This window comes from Nesoenas mayeri (genome assembly GCF_963082525.1).
Source record: "Nesoenas mayeri genome assembly, chromosome: 15".
Lineage (NCBI taxonomy): Eukaryota > Metazoa > Chordata > Aves > Columbiformes > Columbidae > Nesoenas > Nesoenas mayeri.
The window spans coordinates 7478567-7499143 of record NC_137559.1 but is presented as its reverse complement, the minus strand read 5'-3'; the positions used below and the strand labels follow the sequence as shown (position 1 = coordinate 7499143).

General features: G+C 38.3%; 1 protein-coding gene across 1 annotated transcript in view; it reads right to left on the bottom strand.

The window, feature by feature from the left end:
• Positions 1–462: 462 nt before the first annotated feature.
• UNKL (unk like zinc finger) overlaps positions 463–20577 on the bottom strand; it is a gene marked incomplete at its 5' end in the record, with an annotated part of 31550 nt that continues 11435 nt past the window's right edge. The window contains 9 exons of the mRNA XM_080354085.1: positions 463–4198; positions 6430–6684; positions 7490–7692; positions 8350–8580; positions 9895–9987; positions 12856–13021; positions 14108–14170; positions 14768–14956; positions 18990–19144. Of these exons, the coding sequence (XP_080210211.1) occupies positions 4043–4198; positions 6430–6684; positions 7490–7692; positions 8350–8580; positions 9895–9987; positions 12856–13021; positions 14108–14170; positions 14768–14956; positions 18990–19144 (1511 nt within the window). The 3' untranslated portion in view covers positions 463–4042. The remainder of the gene's footprint in view (positions 4199–6429; positions 6685–7489; positions 7693–8349; positions 8581–9894; positions 9988–12855; positions 13022–14107; positions 14171–14767; positions 14957–18989; positions 19145–20577) is intronic.

Here is a 20577-nt window from a genome sequence, read left to right as displayed (position 1 = left end):
TGACAGCCGGTCCTGCCGCCCGTTCTGCTGAAGCGGTTTATTTGTGTCGTAGTTGGACCTTCTCCACTGGAACAGTAAACGCCAGTCGCAGTGGTTGAAACCCTGAAACAATTAGGAATGCTGTAATTTGATTGCCGAGGAAAACACCTGTAAATTTTTGAGTCTCTAAACACAATATTGCTTAGAAATAAAGATCAAAATTTTATTTCCATGTTGGTAATAAAAATAATTCCATGACTTCTGTAAACCATTGCATAAACGCTATAGCATAGAAAAGTTTTAACAAGCGTTAACAATTTTGAACAGTTCACTACAAGTAAATGAGTATATGCATTATAAATAATATGATTTGTATTAAGAAAAAATTCATTCACAAAATCATTTCTGTCTATACACTCAAAACATTAACAGCTTCCATAAATTAATATGAGTAAAAATTCCATATTTATTTAGGGTCTGATGATGACCACAGATACACAAGCATGTGTGACAGTAATAATATTACTACCTATATTTAATACTGGGATACTCTGGATGACAATATAGAGTAAAACAAGTATGTCTTTAATAATCTGCTACTCAAAGAAGACTAATAATAAGCCTATAACATGCAGCTTGGGATCCATCTGTAATTAACATCCTTCTGGTTAAATTACAGCCCCTAACTGTAAAAACCCTGAGAAATCACAATTTTAATCTATTATTCCCCAGGCTAAAGTAATTGTGACAACATAATGGCATTCACATTAAAAATTATATTCTTACATAAATTAACACAGAACTTCCGTCAAATACCAAAATGAATCTCGAAAATCTATTTAGTTTGCTTTTCTGTACTTGGTGAATTCAGCAAATTACTGCACTGTGGTCTCGCTAAAATGTAATTTTAATGTATCCACTTTCTAGATGGTGCATATAGAACAAGGATGAATATTTACAAAGGTCAGATTTCACTTCTGACTTCTTCCAAATAGTCTCTAGTCAACTGCATATATTTTGTTATCCTCTGTTTTAAAGTAGTGGGGTTCAAGTACGTATTTATTTGTACTTGCAGTTGACTGACTTTATTAAAGACACAGAAAATTTTGCTTGTAATTCCTCACAAAAGAGTTTAGTGAAGAATGACTGTATTATTTTCGTATGTCTGTAATGTCTGATGATTTCTGGTTCAAGTGATTACCTAAGGATTCGTCCATAACCACAGCAAGCTGCCCATTCAGAGAAGTTCACACACAGGTGTGTTTCTTTGGTAAGGGTTTTTCCTTCTCCACAATATGGTTTCTTGATCGTTTTTAGATGTGTGTGTAACTCAGCACCAAAGGAACTTACAGGGAACACCCGAAAAACGTTCAGTACTGATGCTACTATAGGACACACATCATTATTTTCAAGATTCATCATTGCAAAACACAAAACATACAACTTTAAGAAGCAACAGACTAAACATAATAGTTCATTTCCTGTAAAAATGCAGCACATATAAACTATGATATCCAGGTGATGATTCACACTGCAGTTACTTGCCATGTTCCTTTTTGGTTGGTGTCACAAGATGAGGAAAATTGCCTGTTACTACCAAAGAAAGGGACTAAACCGTAGCCCTAGGACACAGGCAAATGCACTAAAACACCCATGGAGAACTACGAACTCTGACACGACAGCACAAAACCCATTTGTGGGTGCCAAAGGTCACATATCTGCGTAAGGGCAGCACAATGTGGCCTAAGCTGGTTTCTTCCAAAATAGCAAAGCAAAAATTGTCCCTAAGCTACTTCTAAATGTTTTTGTGAGCACAATGGTTGCAGAATGCTGCTCTACACGACATAAATACAGTAAACTGGTGTCCAAAATAACCACTTGTTTGAAAACTACATAATTTCAAACTATGACACATTGTTCTTCAATTTGCTGTTTAAAAAACCAAAACAAACCCCTTACAGAACTACATTCGCTTTAGTCCAAAATGCTGTTCAAAAATCTGTCTTTGCAAAGGCTGCATGGATGCAAAAAATTCATTAATACCCACAGCCAAACTCTGTGATCCACGTTCCTTTGTTTAAAAGTCCAAAGCTGGGTACACCTTTCAAACTGTAACATCTTACTTCAGGACACAAAAGAGTGTTTGGAAATGCAAATACAGTCCAATTTTATACTTTCCTCAGTACAAATGTTTCAGAGAAACTGTTGAAGTCAACAAAATCATGTTATTGAACCAAACTTTGCTCTTTAAAGTGATATTCAGACAAAATTTTGAAATAGCAGCAAGTAGAAATGTATTTAACATTTTATCATACTTTGCCCTTCCCAAAAGGTCTCCAGGGTTCCTGCAGATCTGTGTCTTAGGAAAGCAGCAACACGTCTGCGCATTTAGTTCTCATAGATAATGTGTAATGACTTCTTGCTAACTCAAGCCTTTGTATACAGAACACTAAACCCCAAAGGAGACGGTGACTGCGGTACTATTGGCTCGGGCCCTTTAATGCTGGCGCAGTTCTCAAAAACTCTATTTCAATGATAAGAATTTTAGTGTACATCTTGTTTCTTGTTTAGCGTGACTGAACTTGAAGCAGATTAACTCTCTGCTGCCTGTGTGAACTCACCGTTTGTACTCAATACAGTAATACAGAGATACAAATCATGTAACACAGTAGCAGGTCATGTCCATCTGAGCTGTACTAGTGTCACACCTGAATTTAATAGAAAAAGGAATAATGCAGGCAATTATTCTATGTAACAAAAATAAAAATATACAGTGTTAACATGCAGTAATTAATTAACTTCTTCTGAATTGCATGTTCACAGCTACCAGGATGAAGTAAGGATATTACCACTTTTTAAAAGAATCTGTGTCAAAGTGCCACTGCCTGATTACATATTTAAATATTTCTGTAGCTCCTTTCAAATGTGCATTGCTTCGCTGTTGAAAAAAAGTGTATTATTAAATATTTATAAAAGCAAGAGATGTATTCTGGTTATTGTCAAATTGTTCAATACAAAATTAAGCAATAGAAATTATTTGTAAAATTATTTTTTTATGTCTTCTGCCATTTTATAGGATATTTGGGATAGGCACTTGGTAATATTATATATATCGTATCTGCTCCCAATGAGTTCCACACGGGTTAGGAGATGTACAAATACTTTAGGACTACAGACATCCAAACTGAGGGGAATGTGCAAATGCACATTTTACTGAAACGGATCTGTTTCACAAGATTGAAAAAATGCCTTTGGATATGAAAGCACATGTGCCTCACTGCTTTTGTGTCTGCTGGTACATTTATAAATACTACAGTATGCACTTAAAGTATACATTGTAAAAGAACTAGGTAAGTTATCATTTCTATTTAATCATATTGTAATTTAACAGTAAAACAATGTAAAATATTTAGAATTCACAGTACACATATAACATGTCGTATTATTGCATATTAAAAAAATAAACATAAGACCCAAAAAGCAGCTTGAAGCCATTTACAACATATCTTCTAATAAAATGCAATAATTAAAAAGTGCTTTTATATTAATCAGTGTTTTTCAAACATCCAAGTAAACATAGTGTTAGACTGATTGCAAAATACTGGCTCTGGTGTTCCGCACACAACATACACGGCCAATGGACCACTGGTACTGTTGAGTGTGCAGTTACCGTATCTACGTATCCATCTTCTGTGTATGAAAATAACCGGTGTAAACGCTTCATTCGGGCATTATGGTAAGACACATACAAAGTGATCACAGTGCAAATGAAGCTACGCTGCTGTGCGCTGGGAATGTAAGTGGAAGTCAGAAACAGCTGCGATGGGACTAGGGGGAACGACAGAATCCCAAGAACACAGAACCTCAAGAAGTGACTGAAGTCGGTATGTCAGGGTGAGCAAGCTCATTCTCTATCTTAAAGCAACTAAGTTTCCCACATCAAGATGGCAATCAGTCTAGCACTATTAAATGGATTAATTATCAGTGATATAATTCTTATACAAAGTATAAAACCATAAAATTATTTAATTCATGAACATGATATGATCACTACGCCTGTATGTTACCACGGATTATCTTTTTTCTTGCAGCACAGACATTCTTCTTGTGCAGTTGCGCAGTGATCGCCAAGAACATAATGCTGACGTGGATTAAGGATAATGCTACCATCACCTTCCTGACATACGACACACTTCTTTGACTGAAGCTGAAAAATCACCTGTAAAAAGATTATTGCACTCAATAAAAACAATTCCAAAGTATACAGTTGTGTTCTAAAAGCTTTACACTTGGCTGTCCTGAACAAATTTCTAATTTAACACCACAAAGGACAATGTCTGTGTATGACTGAACTGAGGGGTCATAAGATCAGAACATGTGCAACCTTTGAAGTAGCAGCTGGATGAGTATAGGTGCTTTTAGAATGGAAAATATCTGGGATTGAACCTCTGCACTGAAATTTTCCTGCGTAATTGGGATGAGAGATACAAACAAGCAAAACCAACCAAACAAAAAGAGTAAATAAGCTTTTTTCATTATCATCTGCTCCCTTATTTTGCCATTTCAAACCACTGTTACATTTTCTCGTGCTGTTGGAAATGTCCACGTTAGGACAAAATGGAAGCATCCCAAATGTGCGAGACTTTGAATCAAGCTACTGGTACAGACTTTGGGGAGGATGTTACAACTGCAAATCAATGTCTCTGTGTGGTAAGGCATATCAATGCTATTAAGGAACAAGAAGAACTGAAAAGCATCTAAAAGTCATGTTAATTTTTGAAGAGAAGGACATGGTTTGGACTAAGAGAACGCAGAACGCTTTGTGTGGCACTGCCTAAGACACAACTTTGTCCTGAAAGGAAAAGACACGTGAGAAAAGGCCACAGCGGTAAAGGAAACCTGAGAAACTGAGGAGCTGGAAAAGGTTTTAATGGTTCTGATCACCCCGGCCTAGCCAAGGTGACTTCCATTCCAGGATGGAAGGACTTTATTGATAAAGGTTCCCAAGACTCTCTTGCTCCTCTTTAAAATCCCTTAGGACAAAAAAACAATAGTGGTCCCTAATCCAATCCCGAATCCTGTAAATATACTTCATAACAAGAGCCTAGTAACTAGCAAGTCTTGTCCTCCACCTACTTTATTGACAAGACTTAAATTATGCTTTAAACTCTTCTAAAGCGATCCTGGCTTTTTATTCAAAGCTGTAGTTCATATTGAATCAGAGGCACCGGACAGGCTGTGCACTGAGATGGAGAAGACACTGCTGAATTCAGAGAGGTACTGGAGTATGGCTGACTGTCCCAGCACTGAAAGGAAATATCCTTTTTCATCTGGACAGGCCCATCACAGCCAAAACAAACCAGCAAGAACTGGTGTCCTATGTGGTGTCACTGCCCTTGGAGACTGTAGGGGAGAAAGGAATGTGAAACCAAGTTGCACCCAGTAAGGTTTGAAGCATGCTGCCTGGAGCAATGGTCATTATTATCTTCCCTGATGAGCTCAGAGGAGTGGTACCTGACATTCCCAGAGCTGAGAGCCCTGACAAATGCCCTCAATCTGGCAGCAAAAAGGTATCCTAAATTTTGGTAAAAACGGAGTCTGGATTTGAGAGAAGGGCAAATGCAGTAATATGCCGCTAAGGTGATTAAGGGACTGAAGCACCTGGTACACAAGGAGAGGGTGAAAGATTGTTCAGCCTTCAGAAGAAATGGCGTCTTACTGGTGTGTAGAAATCCCTGATGGGAGGGAGTAAAACAGATAGGGACAGACTCTTCTTAGCGGTATCCAGTGAAAGAAGAGGCAATGGGTACAAATTCAAATACAGAAAGTTCTACAAAGACATAAGAAAAAACTCTTCTTACTGTGAGGATGGTCAAACGTTGGAAAAGGTTCCCTGCAGAGGTGGTGGACTCTCCATCCTTGGAGATAATCAGAACGCTACCGGGCAAGGCTCTGAGCAACCTGCTTGAGCTGACTCTGCTTTGAGCCGGGCACCTGACTGGATGATCTCCAGAGGTCCCTTCTGATGTCAGTGATTCTATGCTCCAAGTCTGTACTGGCCTCTCTGACTACACAAACTCCTAGCACAGAACCTCACCACCTACCTTCTAAACAACTGAAAAGCATGTAACTATTTTAACTTATTTAGGGCAATTATTTTTAGTTATTTAGGTAGTGCCCAAGTTGGACGTAAAAGCTGGCTTTAAATGTTTTTTTCTAATGACCCCAAGAATTCTGGTGAATCACTTGTCATCTGTTCTGATAGCTGATCAAAAACTTAGAAGAATCCATTAGATTGAGAAATCTGAACCATCCTCTATTCCAGAAAAGACTTAACACTGAGAATGGTGTTGCTCTTTGAACTGAAACCTGGCATGAGTAAGTCACTGGGGGTTACTGAGCTACCAGTTTCTGTTTAGCAGAAATAGTTACGCAGATGAAGAAACTCACCTCATCTATTGTTTCTAAATCTAAGTGCAGCTGGTTTTGTAAGGAACGAAGTTTTGGCAAGGATATATTTTCTATATCTCCACAGTTTTTCATATAAGGTAACGTAGTAGACAGACAAGCAGCTAATTGTGTCTTCAGCTTTTTAAACTTATTTTCCACTTCCTCCTTCTTCTGCAGAGCAAGTTGTTTGTCCACATCTGCGATGTCAGCACGTTCTTTTGCTTCTTGAGCCTCCTTCTGCCATGCATCGCATGCCTGGGAGAGAGAGATTTCCAGCATATTATAAATATTTTGTTAAAAATTAACAACAGAAGAACAAATTTGAAAGCCTTCAAAGATGCAGGTAATCTCTCATTTTAAACATAACAACAGATTTGCTGTCAATTTAACGCTTCCCCCTACTTATCCTACCTTCTAATTAACAACTCGTTTTGTCTTAATGTAATTTTTAGGTATGTCACTGTTACTTGTCTGTAAACAGCCAGGAGCCTTTTTGGAGCTCCATAAATTGAACAAATTTTAAATGTTAAATTCATAATGTAATGTCAACATACACCAAAAACTACCAAAATTCAGTAGAGCTACTTAGCTACTTCTCATCGGAGAACAACATGAGGGGAAGGAAAGAACTACAGAAAATGCACCAGACTGGCAGTTATCAACAACCTCAGCCTGACTGATGAGATGTTGTCCAGGTATCCTACACAACCAGAGCTGAGCGGAAGCCTCTGCTTTCTTCCTGTGCTTACTGTCTGAAAGAGGTACAGGAGGGAATGTATGTTTCTAGTTACTTAAACATGAAGATAAGTTGCTGTTCAGCCCTATCCTGAATACCTGCAAGTGTTCTTGTCTAGAGGCAGATCAACTTTCAGAAAATTAATTGCCTTTTAAAGCGCTCAGTTTCCTTTATGCTGCTAGTTCATTTTGAGAGATTCCTTTGACAGATTGCAGTGAAACTCTGGGTCCAAGGATGAGAAGATATATAAAAAGGAAAAGCCATAAGAGCTGCAAGATTGTCAAATACATATATATAATTTCATATTACCATAGGTTAGCATACCCGTTTTACTTGTTTCCAAGATTCTTCCCATTGCTTCATTTTTTTCTTGGCATTGTCAAGTTCCTGTCTAACTCGAGTCAGTTCGCTCCCATTGGCGTTTGAACTTATTGAGGGAGTGGTGCCACCGCTTAGTACTGGGGATGAACTAGGAGAGACATTCCCAGTTACAAAGTCCCAAATGCTCCCTGTAACACCATTTACACCTGTAAAACAAATGCAGAAATTAAAAAAATCAATCATTCTGCACACACTGCTGCAAAACATTTCGCATGAAGAACAAAACAGATGTGCCACATACGCAAAATTTATAATTTTACCTGCAAGCCTCATGACATTATTTCACTACCTTCAGAAATGTGAGAGTCTGGAAAATGTTTCCAGTATTTATAGCAATTCAGGAGACTTACCACATTTTTTATTGCTGCTTTTAATAAAAGACAGTACAGTCCATAAAAGGAGAAGTTAGAGTGAGAATTCATTTATATATCAAAAACTTTGTTCCTAGCAGCTCATACATAATTTTCATTCTTCCTCTGTTTTTTTCCTTTAGCAAAATGCTGTGGTTAAAATACATTCCTGCTGCCTATATGCCAACTGCTCTATTTTACCCCTTTCAAACGCCTCTGGAAATACCCCCTCTTCCAATAATTATTTTTTTTCCTTGGCTGGGAATGGAAGTTCACTCCTTGAACTTTCTTCCACGTACAACCCCATTCTCAGTAGTGCTATCAATTAAAAGAGCTAAGCTTTGTTGTCCAGATTAAGACATAAAAACCACGCAAAGCCTTGAAGTGAACATTTCTTGCCCGCCATTGAGCTCCCTCTTACAATACACAAAGTGCAGCCTTCAACTTACTTACCTGTAGGGCTGTGAGAAGAGGCTGAGGTGCCCACCAAACCACGTTCTGTCCTCACAGGCTGAGGCTGTTGGTAGTGAGGAGCCATAGTGGATGAAACAAAGGACTGAGACAGTGATTGTGAGAGAGAACTAAGTGGAGAGGTTGAAAGGGATGATGATGAATGTAAAGATGAGGAACGAACAAGAGAACCTGGAATGTTGACAGGTGCTGAACTTCCCAGTAATCTTTGACCTATGGATGCACAGGGACAAAACAAAGTTTCAAAGCAGTCCAAAGTGCTCTGTAAGTATTTTTCTGAAAAATGTATCAAATGTAAATTAAATTATATATTCAAATATCTTTCATTTAAAAAGTTTGTTTATCTGATATTACAAAAATATTTTTAAATTGAACACTTGAAAGTAGTTTTCCAAGTGCCTGAAAAGATAATTTACAGCTTACGCCAGTGGCTTCATATGCAGCTACAAAGAAAGGGAAGACATTTTTCAGATCAAGTTTTCTGACTTACTCATTTTAACAGCAAACAACTAATGCAAGTGGAGAAATTGCTCTTCTTGGAGCAACAGTCAGCAATGATAAACTGGGGCACAGCTGTAGTTGTTTCACCCTTTGTGTCTAGAGCCACAGAGCAAGAAGGACACGAGAGGAACACGCTTGCCACCCAAGAATACAGTTTTGTTTGCACAAGTGAATGCTCGCACAACTGACTTAATAATCGCCAGACACCCTTCGAATAAATGCTAGCAAAACAGATACCAGCAAATAAATGAAGTATTATAAATACATCTGTTCTCTTGCTCTGTGACTCTCAAAGGAATGTAACAAAATTATAGTTCCTCAGTTTCCCCTCTTATTTTTCTAAATTTTGCCTCTTGATTATATTCCCTCTGCTACTTTCACAAAGAAAAGGTAGCATTTTGATTTCTTGATGTTGCCTGCTCCATCCTTCCTCCCTGCTGTCTCTCCGCTGCACTGCTTTCCCTTGCTGTGCCGCTCCTCTCCCAGAAGAGGCCAAATGGCTGAATACTTCCCAAAAGACCTTCAACTGAATTGCTCCTCCCAGGTTAGATTAATAGAAAGACGAGGACTCTAACTTGCAAGTGTTAAAATCCTAAAGATTGCTAGCTCCTTCTCCTCAAGAATTCTCCCCACTCCCCCTCTCAGCAGCCACCTAACCATGCAAGTACTGGTTGGTCCCTGCAGCACACGCTGCCTGCTGTCAGACATTTGCAGCGCTCAATATGCAGGCAGTCAAGTTCAAGCATAATGTCTTTCTGTAAATGCATGTAAGTCTTTCCATCTACTGTTATGCCCATGGGCCCAAGTCATTAAGCAGGCTAAAAAAAAATGTTTAATAGACTAATTCTTGGCAAAATAAAGACAGGATGATAGTGCTGCAGTCCCTTTACACCACGGCTGGAAGAAAACAGAGGACTTCTCTTCAAAGTCTGTGTTGTCTGTAACTATTTTGATAAATAAAAGTTTGGAAAGGTAAGAAAGAAGGATATTTTAAATTAGTATTATTTTACAAATTGGACGTCTTACTTGCTAATCCAAGGTCACTGCCTTCTTGATCTTCTAATTCTCTATCTAGGGATGCAATGTTCACATCATTAAAATGCAAATCTAAAGCAGAACCTGTTAAACAAAACATTGTATCAATGAATTATCCTTGAGTTATCCATAAAACTATCACGATGGCTAAAATAAGGAAACTTTATTTATTTGACTATTTTTGTTAGTGCTTCTATCACAGAATTCTTTTGCATCTAGGTCATGATGAGACAGCAAGTGTGCTTGCAGCCAACAAGGCAAATCTTAACTTGGGCTGCATCAAAAGAAGGGTGTCTGGCAGGTCGGGGGGGGGATTCTGCCCCTCTGCTCCGCTTTGGTGAGACCCCCCTGCAGTGCTGGTCCAGCTCTGGGTCCTCAGCATAGGACACACATGGACCTGCTGGAGGCGGGCCAGAGGAGCCACAGAAATGATCCGAGGCTGGAACAGCTCTGCTGGGAGGACAGGCTGAGAGAGTTCAGGTGTTCAGCTGGAGAAGAGAAGCTCTGGGGAGACCTTATTGCAGCCTTTCTGTAATTAAAAGTGGCCAAGAAGAAAGACGGGGACAGACTTTTTAGCAAGGCCTGTTAAAATAGGACAAGGGGTGATGGTTTTAAACAAAAGGAGGGAGATTCAGGCTGGACATGAGGAAGAAATTGTTGCAATGAGGGTGGTGAGAGCCTGGCCCAGGTTGGCCAGAGAGGTGGTGGATGAACCATCCCTGGAGACATCCCAGGCCAGGCTGGACGGGGCTCTGAGCAACCTGAGCTGGTGAAGATGTCCCTGCTCATGGCAGGGGGGGCACTGGGGGACCTTTGAAGGTCCCTTCAACCCAAACAATCCTATGATTCTATGAACGGACTGAAGTATCAGGCTGGCACGTGTCCCCTGATGTTAAGGTCCCACCTTCTCCCTACTACCACTTGAGTCATTTCCCTTCACTGCTGCCCATTCCCTATTGATTCCTCTCCAAATCTGTGGAGGACTTCAAACACCCTGCAGCTGTTCTTGATTATGCTGCTTTGTGTTTTTTTATCAGAACGAAACCAGCAACTCAATGCACCTCTCTCGTCTCTGACAGGAGTAGACTGCAACAATATACCTTCTTCCACTCCATTACTCCTCCGTTTTCAACATATTGTCCAAGCCTCAATGCCAAATATTACTTCTATCTGATTGGTATACTTATTCCCAACTCTCCTGCACCTTTCTCTTCCCCACCTCTTGGGGACGATTACTCAGGGAGCAGACAGAGGGGGCTTGGAGCTCCCCATGAGATCAAGATAAAGGGCCACAGAAAGGGCTACAGACCCCACTTTCTGACAAAGCTTCCTCAGCCCTTGCTAATGTAACCCTCCTGCATTTCACCTCATCCTTTGTCCGAACCCACTCATCCCCTTTTCCCATAATCACCCAGTCCCTTCCCTTGCTGTCACTCCTTTTTTATCCCTTTTTAAATGATTTTTCAATCCACCGCTTCCTATGAGAACACTATGTATCTATTTTCTGTTCCACAATAACCTTCTGTTCTATTCAGATTATGTGCAGCACTTTATTGTTAATGCCATCGTATATGTCCATGAAGCAGAATTCCGGAAAAAGAATTTTTATATATATGAAATTCTTTTAAAGAAAAAAACCCCAAACCTATGCAGTTACCATGAACTACACTACCTTATACATACATGAGACATGTATTTTGTGATTAATATTCTGATAACAAACAGCATTCTGAAAACTGTTTTAGAAAAACATCTGTAGACAGCAGAGGCATATTCTAACTCAGAGGAATCAAGAGTCTCATGCTCAATAAAATAATCACACTGGGGCATGGCAAACATAGCATATCACTGTTTAAATTACTTCGCAACACTTGTTCAGTATATCATTATTTTAAAATTACACTGATTAGCACCACATCTAATCTACAGTAATTAAACCGTGGTTTTTATTGTTATATGAGCAACTTGTTACAGCCAACTACTTATTCCAGAAGTAATGTTTATCTTAACAAAAATGCAATTTCCTTCCATAGCGTATCTTAAAGTATTAACCATAAGCCAATGAAGTTATATGACTTGCATAGAATAAAAACTAAAATTCTGCTCATTCTAATTCTGAAATTTAAAAATAATCTAAAATTTATTTTCTGTTCTAACACACAGATCATAAAAAAAACACTTTAAGGAAAGCAAGCTATACACTTGTGAGACTGCAGAAGATCATCCACCATTTAATATTCTGCATAGATTTATTTCCTAAAATAATTAAAAGAGCAAATGCCTAACTTACCATGCTGACATGCTGACTCACTGCAGTCTGCTGGTCACTGCTACACATGGATTTAAACACAGCTTCAAGTACACCAGCTAATCAGAGCAGCTTCCTGATCATATGACTTATACCACAGACTGCAGAATACAGCATCTTTCAAATCACAACTTGGCCTGCCACAGCCTCCGAAATAAATCACACTTACTGTAAAAGTGACACAAATTTAAATGAGTTTGTGGCTAGCACTAAATTAAGGGGAGTAGCTGGTACACTCGCTGGCAGGACCTCCATTTAGAGGGAGCTCAAAAGGCTGGAGAACTGGACTGACAGAAACCTCATGAAATTCAACAAAAGCAAATACAATAATGCTGCACCTGGGACAGAACAATCCCTTGCAACAGCACAGACTGGGCCCAGAAGATCAGAAAGCAGCACAGCAGAAAAAGATCTAGGAATTCTGATGAATGACATGTTCAGCATGTTCTGTGGCAACGAAAGCTAACAGCATATTGGCCTGTATTTGTAAAAGTGCAGCGAGCAGGCTGGGGAAGTGATTATTCCGCTCTATCCAGCACCTGTGAGACCACAGTTCTTTGAGCCTACGCTAAAGCAAGAACAACCTGAATAATGCAAAAAAGCATGTACAATTGGAGATGAGATGTTAAGATGTTAAGACTTACCTACTACAGATTCAACTGTGTTACTGCCAGAATAGAACGGGAGAGCTTTGGCACTGATAGCAGAGACAGCTGTAGGAGATGAACCATCTGATCCAACACTAGAGGCCAGACTGGAAGTTATACTAGAAGCGAGTGGGTTAACTGCTGAAAAAACACTGAGATGGTTCTGTTAAAAAAAACGAACATAGGTATATAAATATACACACACACACTCACACAGAATTATGTACAAACATATAAAATAAAGAGAATACAGCTTTTAATGTAGTTAATTTTAATTCAAACAGAAAGAAATCCAGAAGAGCCCTCTGAATAATAGATAGGATAATTCTCCTTATAGTTTCCCAGCAAGTCCATTGCTCCATTGTGGCTGGACATCGCTACCACATGAGGGAATTCTGCTTTAAAAAAAACAATGTCTTTAAATAAATGTAATAGTTAGCTGAAGTCTGATGCTCCTTTTCAAAAGGAAAATATCTCCTGGGGGACTGTACCATTTAATTATGCATTTGTACACAAATTATATTATTTTATTTTTTTTTACCTGCAAATTTTCTCATTTAATCTGAACGCAGTCGGTGCGTAAACATGATTGTGCTGCACACAAGTATCATGTTATATGATGACCTGTACATGTGCTACTTTTTTCTACCGGAACATTTTTTTAATAGACGAATCACACTTTTAAATTGTAAAATGTAAGAAATGCAAACGATATGTAACCACGTCACATTCTAAACTAGAAAAGAGCTCCATAAAGTCTACAGGGACCTGGTGCAGAGTTTCCACTATATTAATTCTCTTTATTGTTTATTTATTCCCTCCAATCTTTTAGTTAATAAAAACATTTAACTGTGACTGAATAAACCCACATTGTCCTCTGTATGATGAGCAGTGATTGTGCAATATTTACCCTTTGGATTTCTACCAATACCACAGAAAATGTCTATTTCAAAGCTAGATACAGTGCAAGACTGAGGCCAATAACAACCACGAGAATTAATAATTTTTCCTTTAAAAATGGGCACAAACTGAAATATGGAAAGTTTCACTTGAACACATATGGTAAAAACATATTTCCGTACATTTAGACAGAACATCCTGGTTTTCAGTTTGTGCCTGATGCCTCTTGTCCTGTCACTGGGCTCAAATTTTCCTTAGACAATGTTGTAAAGTGCCGCATAACTTTCATACTGCATGAATAGATTATCAAAAAGGAAAAATATAGACAGTGTTTAGCTTTTGGCAATACCTGCTTGTTGTCTTGTTCATTTATTGTTTGCTGATTCTCAGCTGGGAATTCTCGATGCTTTGCCTGAAAGAAGAAAAATCTTTGTAATATATGAACTTAATGAGTCATTGCTGTAAAAGATATTATTAGTTTATGGAGGGTCAGTGGCACCTCTGTAATGGTATGTATCTTAAACAGTCTGACTTCATTTCCCTCACTGCAATCCCATATTGAGAATTACATTATAACGATCATAGAGTAAATATACATGGAAAAGGAAGAGCAGTTGCAACTGTTCCACTTATATGCATAATTGAGCACATTCAAGTTATTTCTGGTCCAAAAACTGACCAGCAGTAAACTCTGCAAGGCGCTCTGTTTCCTCAGGAAAAAATGGTTCTCTCTGCTGCTTTTAAGTGGTCTTGTTGTGTCTGTTCCTTGTTTCCTTGGGGAGATTCCTCATCTGGAATTCACTGCATGTCAGCTGAGCTGCAGTGAATCCATGAGTGTTCTTGCTCTGTGACAACTGCAAAGTTGATGCAGTTAAGCTCAGTAGAGGGTTCCAAATACTGCTGAATTATCAAAAATCAGTGCTGATACACGAGACAGACAACATTTAATGCTGAATCTAATTTAACTTAAGATTACATTTGTACTTCTAGAGCCATATTATTCACATACCTGATCTTCTCGTTCAAAGCCTGGTGCTTTCGGATAGGAAGATATTGATGAAGAAACACCGGATGTGCTTGACTCAGAACATGAACCACCATTTGCTAATGATCTCTGTCTACAAAGAGATCCAAGCGGTGATAGAGAACTACTGCTGCCAGAACTTGATGTTACAGTTGGACTTGAAGAACATGAAATCTGTAGAAGACAAAAACCAGTGTCTAATATACTCTATGATTTTTTAATGCTTACAGCTATAGTCTCCCTCTGTAACACAAACAGTTGAAATTATAAATTTATTTCAGTCTGATGTAAATACAATACTAATTTGGGTTTATTTGTATATATTTTTAGCATTAGCTTAAAAAAAGTAGCAGATGACAAAAGCAACATGGAGCTACAGTAAACAGACAGACTGCAAAAGGAGATGCATCTGTGCACACTGGAATGCAACCTTGTTTGGTCCCTATGCACAAAACCAATCACAGACAGAGATTGCTCTCTATTTAATAGGTATTAATTTACAAAAAAAGGAATATTTGCTTTCTGACATATATTTCTTAATTTACAGTTTAATGCAAGCATTATACAACATTTTACTCTTAAAAGAACTCATCTGGATCAAGCCAAGCAGTTCAAAAATAAAAAGGCATGTAGAATCTTGGCAAAAGGCATCTAAATGCCTGTTAGTAAATCTCAGAAGGCCATTTTCTGAAATTCTTCAATATAAAAATGAGTAGTGATTAATAAATCAACATTTTAATATTTTAAAATATTACTGAATTTATAACTTTTAGTTCTGCTGTACATTTTATAGTTTTAAACTTCTAAAGTAAAAGGCTTAAGATGACGGTACAATCTGTAAGTAGGTCCAGACAATTTTTTTGCTAAAAATGCAATTCTGATCAACCTGAAATTTATGAACTCAGGTGCCAGCATCCTACAATACTATGTTGGAGTGGAATTGTGGGCATTTCTCCTGTCTACATTTTTTAAGTAAACTGTTCGATTTTCTTAAACTAGATTTATAACCAGATTCACAAAAGCACTATGGAAATAGTTCCATCCTACATTTCTACCTAACAGCCCAGTGGACAGAACACTCAGTGCTGAGACACATTTCCAATCCCTTCCGTGTTAGTTCTGGAACAGAAACTGCCGGCTCTCAAGGAACTGAATTAGTCAATACAATAACTGGGTGAAATTCTACCCAAGTTGGTTTGGTTTGTTTAAATACAAAACGCACACTGAATCAGACAGACTAAACAAGAATAACTACGTAGTTTACTGTTAAACTCTCAATTTACAGTAAAACCCCTCTATTCTATGTTCCAAAGACTGTGAAAGTATTCTAAGCAAATCAGCATTTTAACAGGAGCCACCTCTCTCCCCAGAATAGTATAACACCAAAATGTTCCCCCAAATTCAAATCCCTGTAAATCAGGTAGAGAACAGACATGAACCTAGATGAGGTCTTAACCCTGGACAGAAAAAGACCCTCCAACAAATGTAAGCTCTATACCTGCTGAAGATTATTTCCTATGCATTCACTCATGCCTATTTCTATGGAAAAATCTCCCGTGATGAACCTTATCGGTGTGGAGTCCTGTACTTAGATTGCTTCTGAAATCCAAAGACAGCGTTTCTACACAAGAGTGTGAGATGTACATACCCCCTGAGAGCGGACAGAAGTACAAGAGTGGGCACCACAGCAAAAAATAATTGATAGCCAAGGTTTACTCTGACAAAATTCCTTCTGAAGTCAAAGACTTCACCACAAGCTTGTTACCACATGCAAAGTTTCTCTTTCTGTCACTATTTACTGTAAATCCAAACCTGAGGATTGTCCCTCTGCATGGCCATGCACTTTTTTCAGCTTTAAAATACTGAAATCCTTTCTCTATGGTAGAGAGAAAAAGAAAATAAAAGGACGCTGCTGGAGAAAGAAAACCAAAAAACCCCACACCAAACAAACCAAACCATTGCTCTTAAGTGAAATTAAAAAAATAAGGGTTTTGGTCAATAAAGTCATGCTAAGGTATTTGGTTCCATATCAAAAGATTTTGAAAACTTTTTGTGAATGACATAGTTACTCCTTGTAAGCGCACTTGAAACATAGTTGTGGCAGCACAAGGCTCCTTAGTGCAGCAGACAAATATGTAAAATAAAATGACTAGACAGCAAAGGCAGACTAACACCCAAAGTAAGATACTACTGAAGGAAAGCTACTGACTCAGTTCAAGGATGAGCTCCCCAACCTGCACAGAATGCTTCTCAGATGCATATTTCATGTCCACTTCTTCAGCTAGGTGGGCAACATTTTACCAACACAGAAAGATGTACATCGTGCTTGTTCCCCTACAATGTGACCTAATGAAGTTTAGGGGAAAAGGGAGGAAGGAAGACAGCCATTATGGATTACTTGTCCTGGAGGGCTGCTGCAAACAATAGAACCCTTAAGTGGGGAAAGATGCCCTTGTTCACCCAAATGTATGGGGCTCGAGGTACAGAGCTGCAGGGCAAGAGTAGATGATGTCAGGGACGTAAACCGTTAGACAAGTTTACTCAGGACCAGTGTCTGACAGTGATGAGAAGGAACACAAAGGAGGTGACAGAACAGAGAGAAAAACATGAACCATCACTGTAAATATGTTACTGGGATACAAAAAATGAGGGGAGGGAGGAAAACAGACTGACTACTCAAATACTAAAATTAGGTGGTTTACAGCAGATGGAGAAGGTGAAAGCAAGCAAGCAACAAAACTCAAGAATTAAACACGGAAAGCAGAAGACCAACCTGCTAATGAAAACCCAGGAACTGAATATTAAGAAGAAAAACAAAGGAAGCGCATCAAATAATCCTGTAGGTAAGGAGTCAAGTGAAAGACAGAACAACAGAACACTTTGCCAGACATCAGAAAAAAAGTGGCCACTTGCCATAGGACTTCAAGTAGAAAGCACAGGGAAGGGAGCAGCGTCAACGTTCCCATTTTTGAACAGTAGTACAGGTAGAAACTCACTGAGCATGGAATGGAAAACGTACACAATGTTCATCAGACTCCTAAAGATGTCTAACAGTAGAAGATTCCCCACAGCTGGAAGGTGTATTAGAACAGTTAGTATTTGCAGCTGTGCCCAGACCATTCATGAAAGGCTAAGAAGCTTCTGGGAGAAGAAATGCTTTAGAACCTTAGCAAAACCAAAATGAGCTGCTTAAATAAAAAGGCAGACCCTCTCTCAGAACCCTTCATATACAGAGGCAGACTTCTGCACTGGGAGCCTAAGATAAAATGTAGGCATATTGGTACCTTTATTCTCAGTCTACAGGATGGCAATATGAAGCTATCTGAAAGAAACCAAGCTTTAACTGCGCCATTTATTGGCAATTTCTTTTAAACATTGTTTAAAATACATTATTTTATCTGGTTTCTAACCAAACAGTATGGATGAACAGTGCTGGAAAACTAGAAGTGAAAATTCTGGGGATAAATGTGTATTTACTTATAACTCGACACTACAAATGAGGTAAGAAAACCCCAAGTGAGGAGAGAACAAGAGAGAAGTCACTATTCTTACATATTATTTTGCAACAAACATAAAACCTAACAAAAGGATCTATTCCAACTGATACTAAAAGGAAGATAATAAAAGTTCTGCAATATATCTTTCTCCTTCCTCTCCCCCATCCTTAACTAATAAAATGTAATATAAACTACATTTATCACCCCTGTAATCAAACACCTCTCTACTACCAAGCATATTGCATGTACTGCACCACTGTAAGAAGCTTTAAGCATAAAGCATGTTCAGGTACGACATCAATTAATTCCTAATGTTAAGAAATTAGAGCAGAGAAGAGGGCTGGGATCAGGCAAGATCTTCCATGAATGAAACCTTTCCTATAGAAAAAAGAGACATATGTAAATTAAGCTGTCCTGTACTTGTATATTTGATTAACAATAATGTTCCTCACTGTAGCATTCAAAATATTGCATCTAAAGACAAAAAACAAGAACAGAAACCACACATAATACATAGTTAAATCTGGTGCCAAAGGCAGACATTCCATTTAGGTTTACAGTAGCAGTGAAATATTACTGCCTGACATTTACTATAGCTGCAGTTTTTTCTTCTCTTTTGCTGAAGGACAAAGAAATAAAAAACAGACGTTTAAGAAGTAAAATAAACATTGATTATTAGTAGTAACTTTTCCAGAATTATTTCCACTTACATTTCCAGACTGCCCACTGCTATTTGTAATGCTCTTTGTTGAGTTAAGACTGCTGCTCCATTCATTTGCAATTCCTACGCTGTCTGTTGAAAACAGGTGAGCGCCTGGCTTTGATTGACAACCAGTTTGCAGTATGACTACATTCATGGTGTCCTCTGTTGAAGGAATCCCCAACAAATTACACACAGATTTGATACTTAGCTGTGTGAATTTAACAATTACATACCTAGTACCAAACACAGCACCTGTCACATGGAAACATCAATCACACACAAGAAATCTCGCTCTTTTTCTTTAAATATAAGCATAAAGGCAAGGTAAGAATAATATCATTCACCATTATGTATTTGTGGCTGCTAACAAATGTGATACTCTTAGTTACTTGCTGCATCAAAAATTGGCGGGAGGTAGATCAAAATTAATATATTTAAAGTATTCTAGATTTCACTTTGTTTTCCAGAATCGCTGTCACACCGGGGTTTAAAGACAGTATTTTTAGAACTCCTGACTAGAAAGGTAACAATGGCATCATAATTACAGGGTTCTTTGTTTTCTTTTTCCAGTCCAGAATCAACTGACTTAATCATAAAACAATTTTAAGAGAATATGAGACTTGTACTATTTCACTTAAAAAGGAACAATAACCTTTGAGAAAGTTCATTATTAACTTCAAAGTAAGTGAGTTGTTAACTTTAGTACCGGAAAATTCATCTCAAGGTGACTGAACAATTACTTTGCAACTCCTCAAGGGTTAAACTATTAAACATCTTAGATACTTGATTCTTTAAATGTGCAATATATTAAGGAGACTTAGACTTCCAGTTTTACAGACAAATGATGAGTTTACTTTACTAAACAACTACAGTTAGTAACATTCCTCACCTCATAATCCATGCACACACATCAAGGTAAGGACTGAAAACAAAAGCTCTTAATAAATTCTACAGGTACAGCAGGATTTTTTCATCTCTAGCCACTACTGCATTTCTGAAGCTGTAAATATAAACTACAGTTAAACATCATTTAACCATTTCTCTCTACTGGAAAGAATAAGTAGCTCTGATAGAGTGTACGAAAGTAGAAGCCATGGTAGGAAACACAATGAGTATGAGATACAGACACCTCTCTTCAGTGGAGATAGCATAGCCAAGGATTGTCTCTAACGATGTGGGGATTTCTATGTAGCATTTGATTATCACAACTCTGTTGCCTTCTTACTACACAGCCCAATGCTTTAGCAAATATTACCACTATTGTATAAATTACAAAAATAGGGGCGTAACTCACAAAAGAGAAAGGGAAAAGCTACTAATCAGTACCGCTATACACACAAGTCCAGTCCAGTCACATCAAAAAAAGAAAAGGAAAAAGAAACCATAGGGATTGCAAAGATGATGCTATCTTCCACTAGACCTCGGCTGTGCCTCCTGCAGAATGAGAGTGTGAGGAACAGCTGGAAAGACAGAAACAGATGCGCTGACTTTTCCTAATTTACTCTTGCTGTCACTACATATCATCTCATTGTAGAGCTGCTTGCCCAGAGCAAGTCCAGTCAGGCACCTTGTGTCCAGTCAACCCTCGCAGTCAG